Genomic DNA, 15,649 nt, shown 5'->3' on the forward strand with positions numbered 1-15,649 from the left:
GCTCTTTAAAAAGAAGAGCAGAGAAAGACTGACAGACATTACTTAGGGATGGGGCAGAGATTTCACTGGTATAGGGAACTCCTAGGTGAGGAAACAGGACAACCAGGTAGTGTTATGGACAGAGACATTTTCAGAAAAACATTCAATAATAATATCATTACCTTTATCACAATTTTAAAAACAACTTAGTCTTAATATATTTAGGATTTTGAAATAGGAGAAGAGATAGCTAAGGAGATACTTGGTCTTGATGCATAAGAATCACAAAGTTTTAGAGCTTACAAAATCAAAGATAATTTTGTCCAAAACATTTCATGTTATTGATGAAGATTTAGTGATTTGGCTAAGCTTACTTAAGTATAATTTATTCTTCTATAGCTGGAGATTAAGCAGTTTCAATTCAGGAGGAACAACTAGCTAGAGGCAAAAATCAAGAGTACAGTTTCAGTTGTTTGATACCCAGTGCAATCTTCTTTCCAATTCACCATGATTGACTTAGCCTAGTTTGAGCTATTAATAGTAAGAACTGTTTCACTGTTATAGATCATATGGCTATTAAAAATAAATACTCAAAATAAATCTTTTAAAATATTCTATAAATCAGAAATCACATTATTTTACTATATTGTGGCTAAAAATCACGAAATTAGTGAAATTTTATTGGAATATTTTGACAAAATAAATATATCTTGTATATTTACATTTCTAGTCCTACAAAATTAGTGTACTTGTTTTGCTTTTAAAGCTTGCCTTTTTTAATGAATTAGTGTATAACAGTTCATAATATACTGATTATCCAATATCAATTTAAAATAAAGAAAAACACATATCCCAATGATTTCTAAATTTGTACAAGTTTAGACGGCCCACTTCAAGTAATCTAGTTTTATGAAGCCAAGTGTTACAAAAAAGATTGCTTTATGAAATAATTCTATATTTTCTGTCTTCATATTCTTGTTCCTATGAAAGTTGAAATCCATTTTGAATATAATTTTATTTACAAATGCGAGTTATGTTCAAAACAGAATTGATTATCTTTAGCACCCAAACCACTTTTCCTCTATATTTTCCTAATTCTATTTAAATCACTACACTCTTTTCACCTATACCTATAACTTCAGAATAATTCTTAACTCTTTTGTCTCTAACACTTTCAATCCTAAGGCAAAAATCTATAAATTTTACTTCCATTTGTTTTATATCCATGCTTTACTTACCGTTACATGAAAAATTGTAATTAGATTAATTAATTTTAGTTCCTCCTTACTAATACATTTTCTATATAACTATAAAACTTAAGATTTCTATGACACAGATCTGATCATGTCACTCCTTAGGCTAAAAAGAAAAGCTTTAATGGTTTCATAGGTTTAATAGGCTTCACAGGTTTCAAAGCTAGATGGTACAGTAAATTGGGCCTAGGATCAGGAAAATACTAATTTCAAAAAAAGCCTCAGCTATTTATTGGCTATGTAATTTTGGACAAGTTACTTAACTTTTGTTTACCTCAGTTTCCTACTCTGTAAAATGGAGATGAAATAGCAACTCCTTCTCATGGCTATAGATAAGATCCATTGAGATACTATTGGTAAAGTGCTTTATAAATTTTATTTTTATTTTTAATATCTTTTTTAGAGATTAATATTTAATTAATATATTAATATAATAGAATAAACTTCTCAGTCTGAAGCTTAAGGTCCTTTGCCATATGTATTCACTCTATCTTCCTGGTTTTATTTCATATGTTTTATCTTCAAGTGTTCTATACTCCAGCCAAATTGTTACTAGGATGCGTAAAACATAAGAGTGTGTGTAAATGTCAATTATTAATAGCAGTAGTAGAATGACATGAATAGGTGAAGTATCTGTGGTTCTTTATCAGCATATCATTATCAATAGTATTTTAAAAGCCCAAGTAATATTATCAAGTAGCAAACATGAAGGCAGAAAAAAATTAGTTTAATCTTATATACTGTTGTTTAATTAAGAAAATATGGTTTCCATATGGTAAGCAACCAAAAATGGATTTATCAAGAAGAAAGGCATAATTTATTTTAAGTGGATTCAGTTATATTACCCAATACTGAAGACTTTAGCCTTGAAGGGTAAGAAATGTCACTGTCTCTCAGGACAAATGTTAATTAAAAAGCCACAGAGAAAAGAAATATGAAAATGAAAGAACACTACTCGATAAGAAATAAAACTCTCAAGAATCTTAAAGAAAATGACATCTAAGTCACTAGTCTTAGTTTTAGAAAAAACAAAACCATTATTGGAAAACAATGAATTTTACCGACATAAAAATTCTAGCAATGTCCACGATTTTATTTCAATTCCTAAATTCAAAAAATTTAGATTATGTAGAACAACAAATGAAAACATTTATTTAAACTCCTGCAATTTAGCTACTGAAGAGGAATGAATTACTTTAGTTTATACAATATACTAGGAGTGCCAAAATATAAAAGATGCATGAAAAGGTGCGAGGTAAAATGTCGAATTGGGCTTTTCAAGGTCAAATCTTTCACGAATAATTGCTCTAATGTCCTTTCTAGTAAGGAACTGGTTAGTAAATTAATCTTAAAAGTAGGGCACAATAATGTTCTTGTCCAAACATGTGATAATAAAAAAGCTGCTCTTAAAGGAGTTATCACTGAGGGGAATTCTGAGGGCTTCCCAGCTGTAGGGGATGTAATTTTAATCGATCAATTTATTGACGATCATTTATCAACAACCCTATTTTCACAGGCCAAAGAAGGTCTTTATAAATCTGTAAGTGAGAATTAATCTCACATTTTGCAGCCATGGATCAGTACAAAGCCAACTAATGCAAACCGGCTTCAAACAAGTATCACTGGAATCTTAAGGTGGAGAGAAACTTAGAGGTTATTCTGACCCCCTTATCTGCATATGGGAAAACTGAGGTCCAGGGAGACAAAATTTAATGATTTTTCCATGGTTATAGAGCTATTTATCAGCAAAAATGTATCTAGAATCTGAGTTTCAATTTCACAAATGGTATCTTTTTGTTGTAGAAATAATTCTGAGCTCATTGCCCTTTAATCCAGATTTTAATGCATTATTTTAGAAGTTCAGATTTTTAAAATGGAAAAGAACTATTCATTATTTCACTAGAAAAATGAAAAGAACAATGAATAAAAATACATCTTAAATAGAAGCAATTTAAATGTAAAACTATATGATACTATATTCTTGAATTTTCAACACATTATACTTGTGATTCTCATTAAAAGTTAAGTACAGAAGATGATTATATACAACAAATATGTCTGATGTTAAGATGGATTTAAAATTTTCTAATTTTAAGAAATTGCATGAAATTATTTTCCTTCACATGTATATTTTACATGTATAAAAATCCATTTATTTTCAAAATTTCTCTTCAGATCCCCAAAACTAAATATTTTATAACAAAAACTCTCAATATAAGAAAAAAAAATGCAAGCAACAAATACCTTTTGCTATATAACACAATGTACAATATTGGTATAAACCACAACAATTAATACTATTTACCCAATTTATGAAGTAAGCCTGGGTAAATTTAACAACTTCTAAAGTAACCAACAAGCTGATTGGAATGAGGTTGTTGAAGAGGATGATAAAAGTCAAGAAATTCAGTCCGAAATTGTTAGCTCCACCATCTGTTAAAAAAGGGAGGGAAAAGTTATTTTTGGTGACATTAAAAAAATATAACTTCAATAGGAAAAAAATGGTCCTCTAATATATGAGATAAATAAGTATCAATTTTTAATACATGTTGGGCTGATAGCAGTCCCTTTTTCTTAACTGAGAAATGTGCTTCAGTATCAAAGTTCACATTCTTATCAGTCCTTTGACGAATCCAATCAAGGATTTCAAACTTTATTATTAATCAGGAAGTCCTTGGACAATAATGCATACATTTCATATGGGTGAGGGTTATCTTACACAATGTTTTATTAGTAGCTTCTTTAATAAACCTCTCCATAGTATACATTTCCTTCAAATTTAAATAATGTTCCTCTTCATCAATAATCAAAATGAAAAATAATCCCTCTATATCCCACCACATCTTTACACTGAATATGTAGGATTTTCCTGCCTTTCTGCCCTCCTTTGTGTTATTTCTTTTTCCATGTTCTTATTTTTCTTTCTCCCTCTGAAATCTGAATATTTTTCATGGGAATGTACCAGGCTCTTTTTTTGTCCAACTTTCCCAGACTGGTGAACGCTGGCTCTGGAGTCAGCTGAACTAAGTTCAAATCTCACTTGGGATGATTATCATTATTATTGTGTAAACTTAGTCAAGATCTTTTCATCTCCAGTAACCTTGTTTTCCTACTCTGTAAAATGCAACCATAAAATATGGCTGCTGAAGTCCGTTCTACCTCAGAATGTTATGAGCCTGTAAGCTCTTATACTCCCGTGACCTTAAAGCCTCAATTATCTCCTCCATGCAAATGATTTCCATAGATCTATATATTTATATTTCTGTGAAAACACACACACACAGACACACAGAATTCATGTAAATATTGCTCTATCACTTCAAACTCAACATACCTAAACTGGAACTCCTTCCCCCAATCAAATATAAATATATGACAGTGACACAAGAATTATTATTATAGGAAATAGGTATAACAAATGACAGAGACAGCAAATCAATTACTTTAAGGCTGGTTTTGGAAGGCATGCATCTCGAATAAATGTTATAAAGCATAGAAAGAAAATCAGAAGAAGAGATTTTGTGACTTTTTATATTTTCTAGAGTAAGAATTATTTATTGGGTAGGTACATGTCAAAAGGAATTACAAAGCATTTACTAGAAATGCCTATTCAATCTATAATCATGAAGAATATAAATGTTCCTATTTAATGATACTTCCCAGCAGGAAAACTTGACTAATGGTACAGAACTCATTTGCTCTCATGAGTTGAAAATTAAAGTACTTTGACTTTTAATGTTTTAAAGCTTGTAAAACACTTTGAAGCTCCAAAATGATTATTGCAATTGCCATAAATACAAACTTACTTGAGCTCTGCTTTCATTACTAAATGTAACTGGACATTTTCCTATCTTTCATTACTAAATAAAACTGGACAATTTCCTATTTTTTAAAAAAAATTTCATTTGTTGTGTATTCTTGTTGTATATTTATTGAAACATCTTGTTATAAAATTTTCATTTAAAATGAAGATTATGAAAATAAATTGATTACAAATTTCATTTTCAGTAATTTTATAATTATAGAAAATATAAAAATCAGTTTTTTCTTGTCTTTTGTATCAGACTTATTTTCCAGGAATAGATGGTTCATTTCAAGATCACAAAGTCAGTATATTCCCAAGGTAAGCCTTGAGATCTAGGTTTTCCTAACCCAAAATCAGCTCTCTATTGCCTCAGAGACAGAGACGGAGAGACAGTGAATACTTTCTCGGTATATTTGCAAGCGCCTACAATGCTTTGATGTTTTATCCACAGTCATTCACTGAAAAAATCCTGAATAAAATTTAAGATAAAAAATGCAACAATGTTATGAGTACATAATTACTGTATCTGAGAAAGTGCATGATATAACATGGTTCATGGCCTATTGAATTCCATTTGGATACTCCGAATATTAATATTCTTATAAGCTGACTCCAATGTTTCAAAAGGATTAATTTAAAAGCAGCAAAGAGTCTTTTTCATCATCTTCAAAGATAGGTGTTTGGAACCATGCAAATATGAGTACCAAAATCATTCTTATCCCGTAGGATGATTTTTAACATAATTATCTTAAGACTTACAATTGAGATTGAGATACCAGTCCCTTCCAGAATGCCTTCGATTCCAAATAGCTGAACCAATGGAACAGATCAGAGACATGGCAATCAGGATACAAAATAAAATCAGAATTTGTATATTTGTAATCCGTTCCACATTGGAGAGCTTCAGAGGTGGACTTGTTGAATTCTGAAGGAAAAAAGAATACAAACAACCAAAATGAGTTCTCAAAATGTATCTGGTATGTCTATGTGTATAATAGTTTATAAAATGGGTAAGTTATGTTTTTCCATGCTTTGAGATTTAAAAATATCCATTGGAATAAAATAAGTGAAAATATTAAAAAATATATACTTATCTCACAAACTTAAATTCAATGTAATTATTCAACACCTCTAAAAATAAAATAAACAAAAATCTTTAAAAATAAAATATCTCCAAGTAAAATTTATGTAAAATGCTTTCCTTTGAATTTAAAAGTGACTATATTATGACCTGAAGGTATGACTACAACTCCAATAAAGTTCCATGAATCATGCTGGCTTTTGGCTACTTTGTGTTCCTTTCAGGTTTCAAGATGCCATCCTCATTTCTTTTCATTTATTAACAAAACTCTCTCAAATCCCCAGAAAATAACAATAAAAAAGACCTGGGACTTGGGGTACCATTTTCCATACCTCAGGACTACAACTTGATTATTCTAATAGCTACTAAAAACATAATAAAACAAAAAGGTAAATAAATAAAAACAAATAAGCAAAGGAGAAAGAATCCAGTCATAGATAGTTACTATGAGGATATTATCTGGGTTTAAACTCAGAGGAAGATAATGGAGCTTAAAAAAAACCCTCTTTCAACTTGACCTAGTTGAAAAAGATTTCTTGAAAAATCTTCAAGATTTTTTATTTATAAAGGACTTTAAAACTCAAATAAGAGAGGGGTTTTTTTTGGGGGTGGGGTTGGGAATCAGAAAAAAATAAGAGCAATCCAAGAAAATAGAGAAAATTGTGAAAAGGAAGTCAACGAACTTGTAATAGAAAATCAAAAACTTAAGGAAGAAAATAATTCATTGAAAACCAGAATTAGGCAACGGGAAACTAATGGTGTTCCAAGACAAGAAAATATCAAAACAAAATCAAAAGAATGAAAAAAATAGAGGAGAAAGTAAAGCATTTCATCAGAAAAAACAACTGATCTGGAAAACAAATCTAGGAGGAATAATTCAATAGCAATTGCACTACCTGAAAATTACAATTAAAAAAGATTCTTGATACAATATTACAAGAATTACCAAGGAAAATTTTCCTGAAGTTCTAGAACAAGAAGACAAAATAGAAATAGAAAAATATTCACTGATTATCACCTGAAAGAGATCCCAGGAAGAAAACTTATAGAAATATCATAGCCAAATTTCAAGGCATCCATGTTAAGAAGAACGTATTGGAAATGATAAGAAAAAAATTTTTTTAATATCATGGAGCTATAATAAGGATTACATAAGACCTAGCAACTATTATGTTGAAGAATACTACATTCCTTAAAATAAAAGATCTAGGATTATAACTAAAGGTAACTTATCTAGCAAAACTATATACCCAGAAGTATAGTCCTGAATAATTTTTAAAGGGGCATTATAACAAACTCAAAGACTTTTTGGTTTTTGTGACCAAATCTCTAGAGCTGAAGGGGAAAATTGACATAATATCCAGAAGAAATATAAGGTAAACATTAAAGACAAATTATAAGCCACTCATCATGTTTATTTCATACATGTAAAAATATTAGCAATACTCTTATGATTATCTTCATTTTGGGGGTAGTTAAAAGAAGGCTTGAAATGACTGGAATTCTGTATAATGGGGTAATTTTAAAATAATAAAACTGTGTAGGGAGAAATAAAAAGGAATAATTATCTCATACATATGAGACATAAAAGGAAAAACTGATACAGAAGAAACTAAATACAGGGAAGGAGGATAGTGCTAGACCCTTACTCTCATCAGGAATGGTTAAGTAGGGAGAAGATAGATAGACAGACAGATATAGCTATAAATGGCTGAATAGATAGATATAGGATAGATATGGATAGATACAAATATATCTAAGCTAGCTAGAGATTCGATAGACAGATAGACAGACATTTATGTATGTATAAAATTCTTTTAAATTCTGAAAGAAATAAGAAGGCAAGGGGATAGGATGGGGGAAGAGGACAAGAGAGGAACTATTAAAAGGGTAGATGGGTTAAGGAACAGGAAGACAAGATAGTAGGTAGATGCAAAGCAGAAGAATGAGGAGAGTTAGGGTAAACAGGGTGAGAAGAAGAGTGACAAAAAAATAGAAAGGAAGAAAATACAACAAGTAAGTGTAGCTCACAATGTGAATGGGATAAATTTACCCATCAAATGGACATAAACAGATTAAAAAATTGAATTCAACAATATGTTGCTCTGAGAAAACTTTATAAAAATGAGAAATAAACACAAAGATAAAATAAAGAACAGGAGTAGAATTTGTTATGTAAAAAAGAGCATAAATAGCAATCATGATCTCAAAGTTAAAAGAGATTTAATAATAAAAGTGAAAAAAAGAGAAACTACACTGTGTGAATATTATTCCATATTATTTTATTGTTTCTCTTTTTAAAAAAATTTTCCCCATATAGTTTTAGACCATTTAAAATACCAAGACAGTATGAAATATCTGAGTATGTAGACATGGGAATTATATGACCATAAACATAAGACACTTTTTATACAAATAAATTCAGAACTAAATAATTAAAGTAATATTTACTGTTCATAGGTAGGTAAAGCCAATGTAAGGTTTACAATGACAATTTTACCTAACTAATCCATTTAATCAATGTCATTTCAATTAAATTGCTAAAAGTTAATTTACTGAGTTAGAAAAATATAATGAAGTTTATTTCAAAAAACAAAAGGTTGAGAACCTCAAAGAAACCAGGAAAAATAAAAAGGAAAAGGAAATACATTAAGCAGTATCACGGCTTAAACTATAAGGGAGAACATTGTTGAAATGTAAAAAAAAAGATAATGTTAATTATTTTTAATAAAAATCTTCTTGTATAAATAAAACATATATAGTCAAGAACTAAAGAAATCAAGAAAATTTGGGAAAAAACTTTTATAGATAATCTCTCCAATAGATTACCCATAAAAAATTTTCCCAAACTTTTCCTACATCTCTCAGATAGCATGCAATTGATTGATACTGCTGTGATGGAGGAAAAGATGAGTTGTTTGATTTAGAAAAGCAGGGAAAGAGTTGGACCTATGGAAAAAATACACTATCCAGCTTCAAAGAAACAGATGATAGGTGGAAATAAGCATAGTATGGTCTTACAGATGTCTATGAGTATACATCTGCATATATATGTTTATAGATATCTGTGAACATGTATATGCTTTATTCATATCTATGTATATATGTATATATTCACATTTAATTGTAATCTTCTTTAGTAAGGCTGAGAGGAATGGAGAGAGGGAAAAAATAAAGTAAAAACTGCAGGGAAGAAAAACAAAAAGGAAGCAAAGAAAAACTGGACAATTTTGAAATATTATGTAGTATTATGTAGGTTTTTTTGCAATAGAAATTTGTTTTATATGTATCTTCTCTTATGGTCTGCTTTGCACATGGTAATTTCTTTTTCTTTATTCATTTGTATTTAAGTTTAAAATAAAAAAAAATTCATTTAAAAAACAAACAATAAAAAGCAAGCAAAATAGTGCACCAAAAATTTTCACAAGCCAAAAGAAACCCACCTGCATAAGCTTGGTATCGTGTCCAGTATAGACCACTATTCCATGAACCCATTGTGTATTTCTCAATTGAGCTCCTCGAAGAAGAATTTGATCAGCTCCCAAGGGAACAGTTCTGTAATGAAGAATGTTTATATTAATAATAAGGTCTATTCCTTCTAAAACTCAAACAACATTTTGTTAATCTTCAAAAACACTGAATTCCTTCTTAAAATAATTAATGGTTTCTATGTTCCTGATGTCATGATTGATTTCCAAAGTGAAATTTATTTTGTTTGCCCTGAGAATTTTAGGAATTACCATCCTTCCTACATGAGAATACATAAAAAAGAATATGGAAGGAAAACTTCAGCTTGCCTTTTTTCATTATTAAGTCATCCCTTCCAACACTATACAAACTGATATTTAACTGACACGGAATATTCTGAATTCTTGCAAATTTATGCCTTCTGTTGAATGAGTCTAATCTACTTTGACTTTTAAGATACTTGGTAGATATCATCTTCATTTTTTTCCTCCTAAATTAAAATTGTAATGTTTCAAAACCTTCCCTTTAGCCTTTGAGAAATACTAGATATAAAAACAACTTCATATCTATAAAATTTGCATTAGTCATGCCATATTAGTCAATACCACCTTTTCCTACTCCTTGTTTCTATTTTCAATCCTACATATTGATAAAATTTGCCCATTTTGGGGCACCCTGAAATAACTAACTAGCAATACATAAATATATACATGTATCTTTTCTATTTACTTATTTGATAATATGTATCCTTTGGAGAATTGATTAATTCAAAATGGTCTTGTAACAGTGATTTGCAAGCAGTTCTAAATTGTGAGGTGAGACAAACTAAAGCTGTTAATACAATCTATTACCCAAGAGATTAGTTTTGCAATAATGAGGCAAGTGTTCAACTGAATATTTAATATGTATTCTGGGGGACTAAGAATAGAATTGGGAAGCACACAACCTTAAATATTACAAGATTCTTCTGAGAGGTAACAAAAAAGGGAGGATTTAGTATAAGAAAGCAAGGGTTAAAGATTCTTAACAATTTTTAACAATTTAAGCAATTATGTTTTAAAAAACATGTGAACTCAATTAAAAAAAATACAATAAAAAAGAATAGTGGGTTTGGAAGAGGAGAGGATAGGGAAAAAAATCTATTTTTGAACAAATAAGGATTAATTCTCTTGAGAATATATAACTTTTTAATCAAATATAGTCAACAGTATTTATTAAACCCCTATTATAAGACAGGCACACTATGCTAAGTGCTAGCCAGCAGCCGAAAAGGAATCGATACTCAAGACATCATAAGCTAATAGATAATTTAGAGAAATATATATGTTTTATTAAATGGATAAGCAATGAGAATTTCTTTTCTTGTAAGCCTGTATTTCGGTCACATGAAGAAAGAGATCATTTAGCATGGACCTCTGATACCACCTTTCTTGATTCAATAATGTTCACAACTAGTTTAAATAGGGAAGAAGTGAAACATAGAATGACTCCAACAAAACAAAGCTACCTAACATCATAAAAACAAGTAAGATCTTAGGAAATTATCCCAAATATTTAGATTAGGAAAAAGTGATAATAGGACCATCTAGATGCTTTGTACAAAAGAACATACTTTTAGGGGAAAATGCCTTTCTCACATCTAATTGGATGTGCAAACCAGACTTATACCTGGCTAACATTAAGTTCCTCCCACTCCAAATGATTTTGAAGATTTTTGAACTTGTTATACTTAAAGCACAAAAAAGTTACACTCACATGCACTTGCCGCCATTTTTATCCCAAAACACGACTATAACAATCACATTTGTGGTCAATGTCAATTCAATGCCAAAATTTTAGTGATTAAAAAATTTGAGAAAAAAGGAAATAAAACTACAGAGAATTACCACCATCAATTTATACAATAGCCCCATACAAATGAGATAGTATGGATAAGTGTTAAAGCAAAAATAAAATTGGTTTTAGGTCAAGGAAGAGCAAATTTCAAACCAACCTTACAAACTCACTGTAACCAGATCAATTCTTTAAGGTAGTTTCCTCATCTATAAAAATGGGGATGGTGATAATATTGTAAGTACTTGTTTCATAGATTTAGTGTGAGGATCAAAACATCTATTTGTATGTATAAATACATATATGTACATACATATATGTACATATAATAATTTATATATATATTATCTCTATATATATTATAATCTGACATTTATATCAGATATTGTTTTACAATATCAAGTGACCTTAATCCTGATCCTATCACTAGCTGTAGAATTCTTAGACAAGTCAATTAATTGTTCAGAACCATTGTTTCTTCATCTATCAATTAAGGATATGTCCTGCTTACATTACAAATTTCTATGAAAAAATTAAAATTTGTAATTACGACTAAGTTGGTAACTAAAGATGACAGAAATGATGTACATCCTCCCCCTTCTTTCTGGAGGTGGAGGATTATGGCTGGAGAACACTGCACACACTGTCAGATTTGACTGATGTATTGGTTAACTTTGTTGAGCTGGGTTTTTTCTTTTCCTTTTTAAAAATCTATTTTAAAATAGAAAGGAAGGGCTATACTTGGGAATTAAGATGATATAAAAGGAGATAACATTTATAAAACACTTAACACAGTACCTGGAATGTAATAAGTGCTTTAAAATGCTTGTACTCTTATTCTCTTTCCCTAAAAGCAAAATACATCAATAGTTCTTTTTTACTGTGAAAATACTTTGAAAAGTTAAAAATGTTACTGAAATCCATGAGTCAGAAATTTTGGTTCAATTTTTCCATGTGGAATAAAACTCCTTAAATGTATTCTATGAGTAGACATTTTATGCTGAGTAGTTTGTCATAATAGAGTGGTTTGGTCTCAGTTGCATAAAAACATATAGAAACTGCTAGGAGGTTATGGGTACCAGCCAGACAAGCACACTTGCGATTCCGTGTATGGGGAATACTTTTATATATTAGTGAGAAACACTGCATGAAATTTTGGAAATTATCTTTGAATTATTTCAAAACCACAGAGAATCAATTTTATGCTCTCAATGAAGATGAAATTCACGGCAAATCAAAATGATCTCATGTTCAACTATAAACATGAGTCAAGAATGGAAAGTATTGGCAGATATATTCCTTAGAGTGCCATGTGTTAAACTTATGTGTTCAAATACTAGCTGGTGGGTGGCTCTAACTACAACTTGATGACACTGGAAAAAATGAAGGCTAGTACCGTTGGCTTAGAAAGGGAGATCCAGAGTCTGGAATTCATATTCTGATGAGACGTTGTGGAAGCTTGGAATTGGTGCATCCACTAAGCATCCTTCCAAGTCCATCATTGTTTTAAGAAAGACTCATCCCAAGGGCTGTTGCTCAGTATCCCCAGAGTGCACGACAAACATCCAGAACTCCATCCTGCATTGTCCCCTCAGTCATTATCAAGGGAGCAATTCCTCTGGAGGAGTCTAATGGCCATCAAACTTACCATCAAAGCCATCTAACCACTACTGAAAGATATGGGAACTCTAGGAAAGTATGGATGCTCCCAGTGCTCTCACTGCCTGCCATCCCAGAAGAACAATCCAGGTGGAGATCCAGTCTGGTAATTGCTTCTGCCATAGCCAAAACCCCAATCTTCTGACCAATTACAGCTACTCAAGGTTGGCGTAAAGTGCTCTTGCAACTAATATTCTTTTGCATTATCAAATAGTTCAACATCAGAAACATATATAGTCAAATTCATTGTTTATCCACTTAATAGAACATATATATTTCTCTAAATTACATATAGTCAAATGACATTAAAGAGGCAGAAACATATATAATAAAATTCATTGCTTATCCATTAACAGAACATATATATTTCTCTAAATTATATGTAGTCAAATGACATTAAAGCAATATTATATGATCTGCAGGGACTTTTTATAGAACTTCCAGCTGAAACCTCCCCTATTTTTTCCCCTGTAATGGTTGAGTTGTTTAAGAACAGAGAAGATCTTACAATGCTCCTTGGTAATATTGTGCTTTGCATACAGTAAGAGCTTAATAAATGCTTTCCCCATTATTCATTTATTTGTACCTCAGAACTATAACTACATGGCATTCATAATCAATGGTATCTATCCAGGAAATCTATTTGAAGTCATTTGAAATTTCTTGCTTGGCAGTTACTCCAGCTTCTCAGAACAGCCCCATATAAAATAAAGAAAGCATAGTCTGAGAGCCCATCATTTTGCATTGTACCATTACAATAACCCTGCCATACATAGGCAAGTCAAAATCTCCTGAGGATACCCTGCGGTTCTCTGAAATTTCCAGAAGGTAAAAATCAGATTATGCTTTGTCATGAATATGACGGTCGCAATGTATCCCATTGGTTCTGCTTGACTTGACAATGACCAGATCTCTGAGGATATATAACTGTCAGATGGGAGACTCTATTCTTCAGTTCACCTACATAATAGCTATTAAAAAAAAAACACACCACAGACAATATATTTTCACAATAATCTTCAAAGGAAATTATTATTAATATTATAGCCAAATTCTAGGAAGAGTTTCACATATGTAATACAATCCAGTGGGAATACACTTAAGTTTTTTTTTTTTGTTTACTGTAATTTATTTTGTACAGCAAATAGTTTTGAGTATAGATCATACGTACCCATGTCCATCAAGCCTAATATTGCCAACAAAATCATAAAGATGACGATTTGGACTCTCACACTCAATTCTGCCAGAAATTCTCATTAAACTGTCAATATCCTTAATATCTGATGTTGCTGGCAAACCCTGTTTTATAAAGAGAAAAAGGTAATTATATTTTAATCATATAAACTGACACACATATAACACCCTCAGGATTCATCCCAATCTTTTAAAGAGGGCAAAAAAGTCAAGACTTTTTCTTCAATTTCCTGTTGAACCAAGTAAAAGTATTGATTGGGAGGAATATCCAAGCTCACTTCAATTATGACATAATATTTAATGGAAAGTATAAGGTAGCATGCAAAATTGACAGCATCTGGAATGACATAATGGAGAGAAGTTAGGGTATTATAAGTATGATGCCCTATTCCAATTCTCTCTTCAGGGTTAATTTCTACAAGAAAGTAGACACCTTCTCTCAGACTGATTAATTCCCAAACTACCACTGCTCTTTTTATACCCAGAAGCAAGTCTAATTTACTGTTCTCTTGATTCTCCCCACTTTCTACCAATTTGAACCCAGGTGTTTAGTGCTGTTCCAGTTTCATTAAAACACTAGCATCCAAGATACAAATTTCACAGCTCACCTAGACCCTAGGGAACCAATTATCTGAAATAGTATTTAAACTATGCTTCCTGTCTCCAAATCTGCACCACCACAATTTCCAGATGTTTTACATGTAGGGGATCAGTGAAGATGGTGGCTCAGAGAGGAAGATTACTGTAGGTTAGAAAAGGAAGAAGAAAACTTTCTGATATTAGTGAATTATTTTACAGTATCTTTGGAAATAAGCTTAATTTTAATCTTGAGGTTAGTTAACAAAAAGGAACTGACTTTTGTCATTTCACTGACCACAATACTTTTATTAAACGCAAACTACACACCAGACATGTAATAACACAATAATATGTAATACAATAATGTGTAGTTAAGAGATACCATATGTAAAGCACTTTGTTAAACTTGACACAATTATAAAATGATGATGACTGACTATTCTAAATATATTCTAGTAGTTCAATAACAGGAGAATTCATGAGGAGATGGAGTCATTTATTTGTGCAGGAAAAAGTGTGACTAATTTATAATAATGATGTGTACATTGTCATTTGCCAAAATTCCACTTTCTACCTAAAACTCTGGAGGCAAGTTAATTCTATTAGCTCTTCAATTAACTAACTCACACACATTTAAGCTGAAACCCAAGAGAATGAATTTCCTGAAATTGTATTTCCTTCATTCTTCTTCATGCTACTCCCCATGTCTCAGTCAAACTAATTCTTAAGATATACTTCATATTATATCTTACTTTGGGGGCTTTATTTACATTGTTTCCTATGCCAAGAAAGCTGTTC

At 30.9% G+C, this 15,649-nt stretch overlaps 1 protein-coding gene across 2 annotated transcripts in view; it reads right to left on the reverse strand.

The window, feature by feature from the left end:
- ATP8A1 (ATPase phospholipid transporting 8A1) overlaps positions 1-15,649 on the reverse strand; it is a 256,720-nt gene that overhangs the window by 167,093 nt on the left and 73,978 nt on the right. For both annotated transcript variants that reach the window (XM_051966099.1, XM_051966098.1), the window contains exons 9-12: positions 14,250-14,377; positions 9,562-9,673; positions 5,797-5,962; positions 3,538-3,665 (exon numbers count right to left, since the gene is read on the reverse strand). In XM_051966099.1, the coding sequence (XP_051822059.1) occupies positions 3,538-3,665; positions 5,797-5,962; positions 9,562-9,673; positions 14,250-14,377 (534 nt within the window). The remainder of the gene's footprint in view (positions 1-3,537; positions 3,666-5,796; positions 5,963-9,561; positions 9,674-14,249; positions 14,378-15,649) is intronic.

The sequence above is a fragment of the Antechinus flavipes genome, chromosome 6 (genome assembly GCF_016432865.1).
Source record: "Antechinus flavipes isolate AdamAnt ecotype Samford, QLD, Australia chromosome 6, AdamAnt_v2, whole genome shotgun sequence".
NCBI lineage: Eukaryota > Metazoa > Chordata > Mammalia > Dasyuromorphia > Dasyuridae > Antechinus > Antechinus flavipes.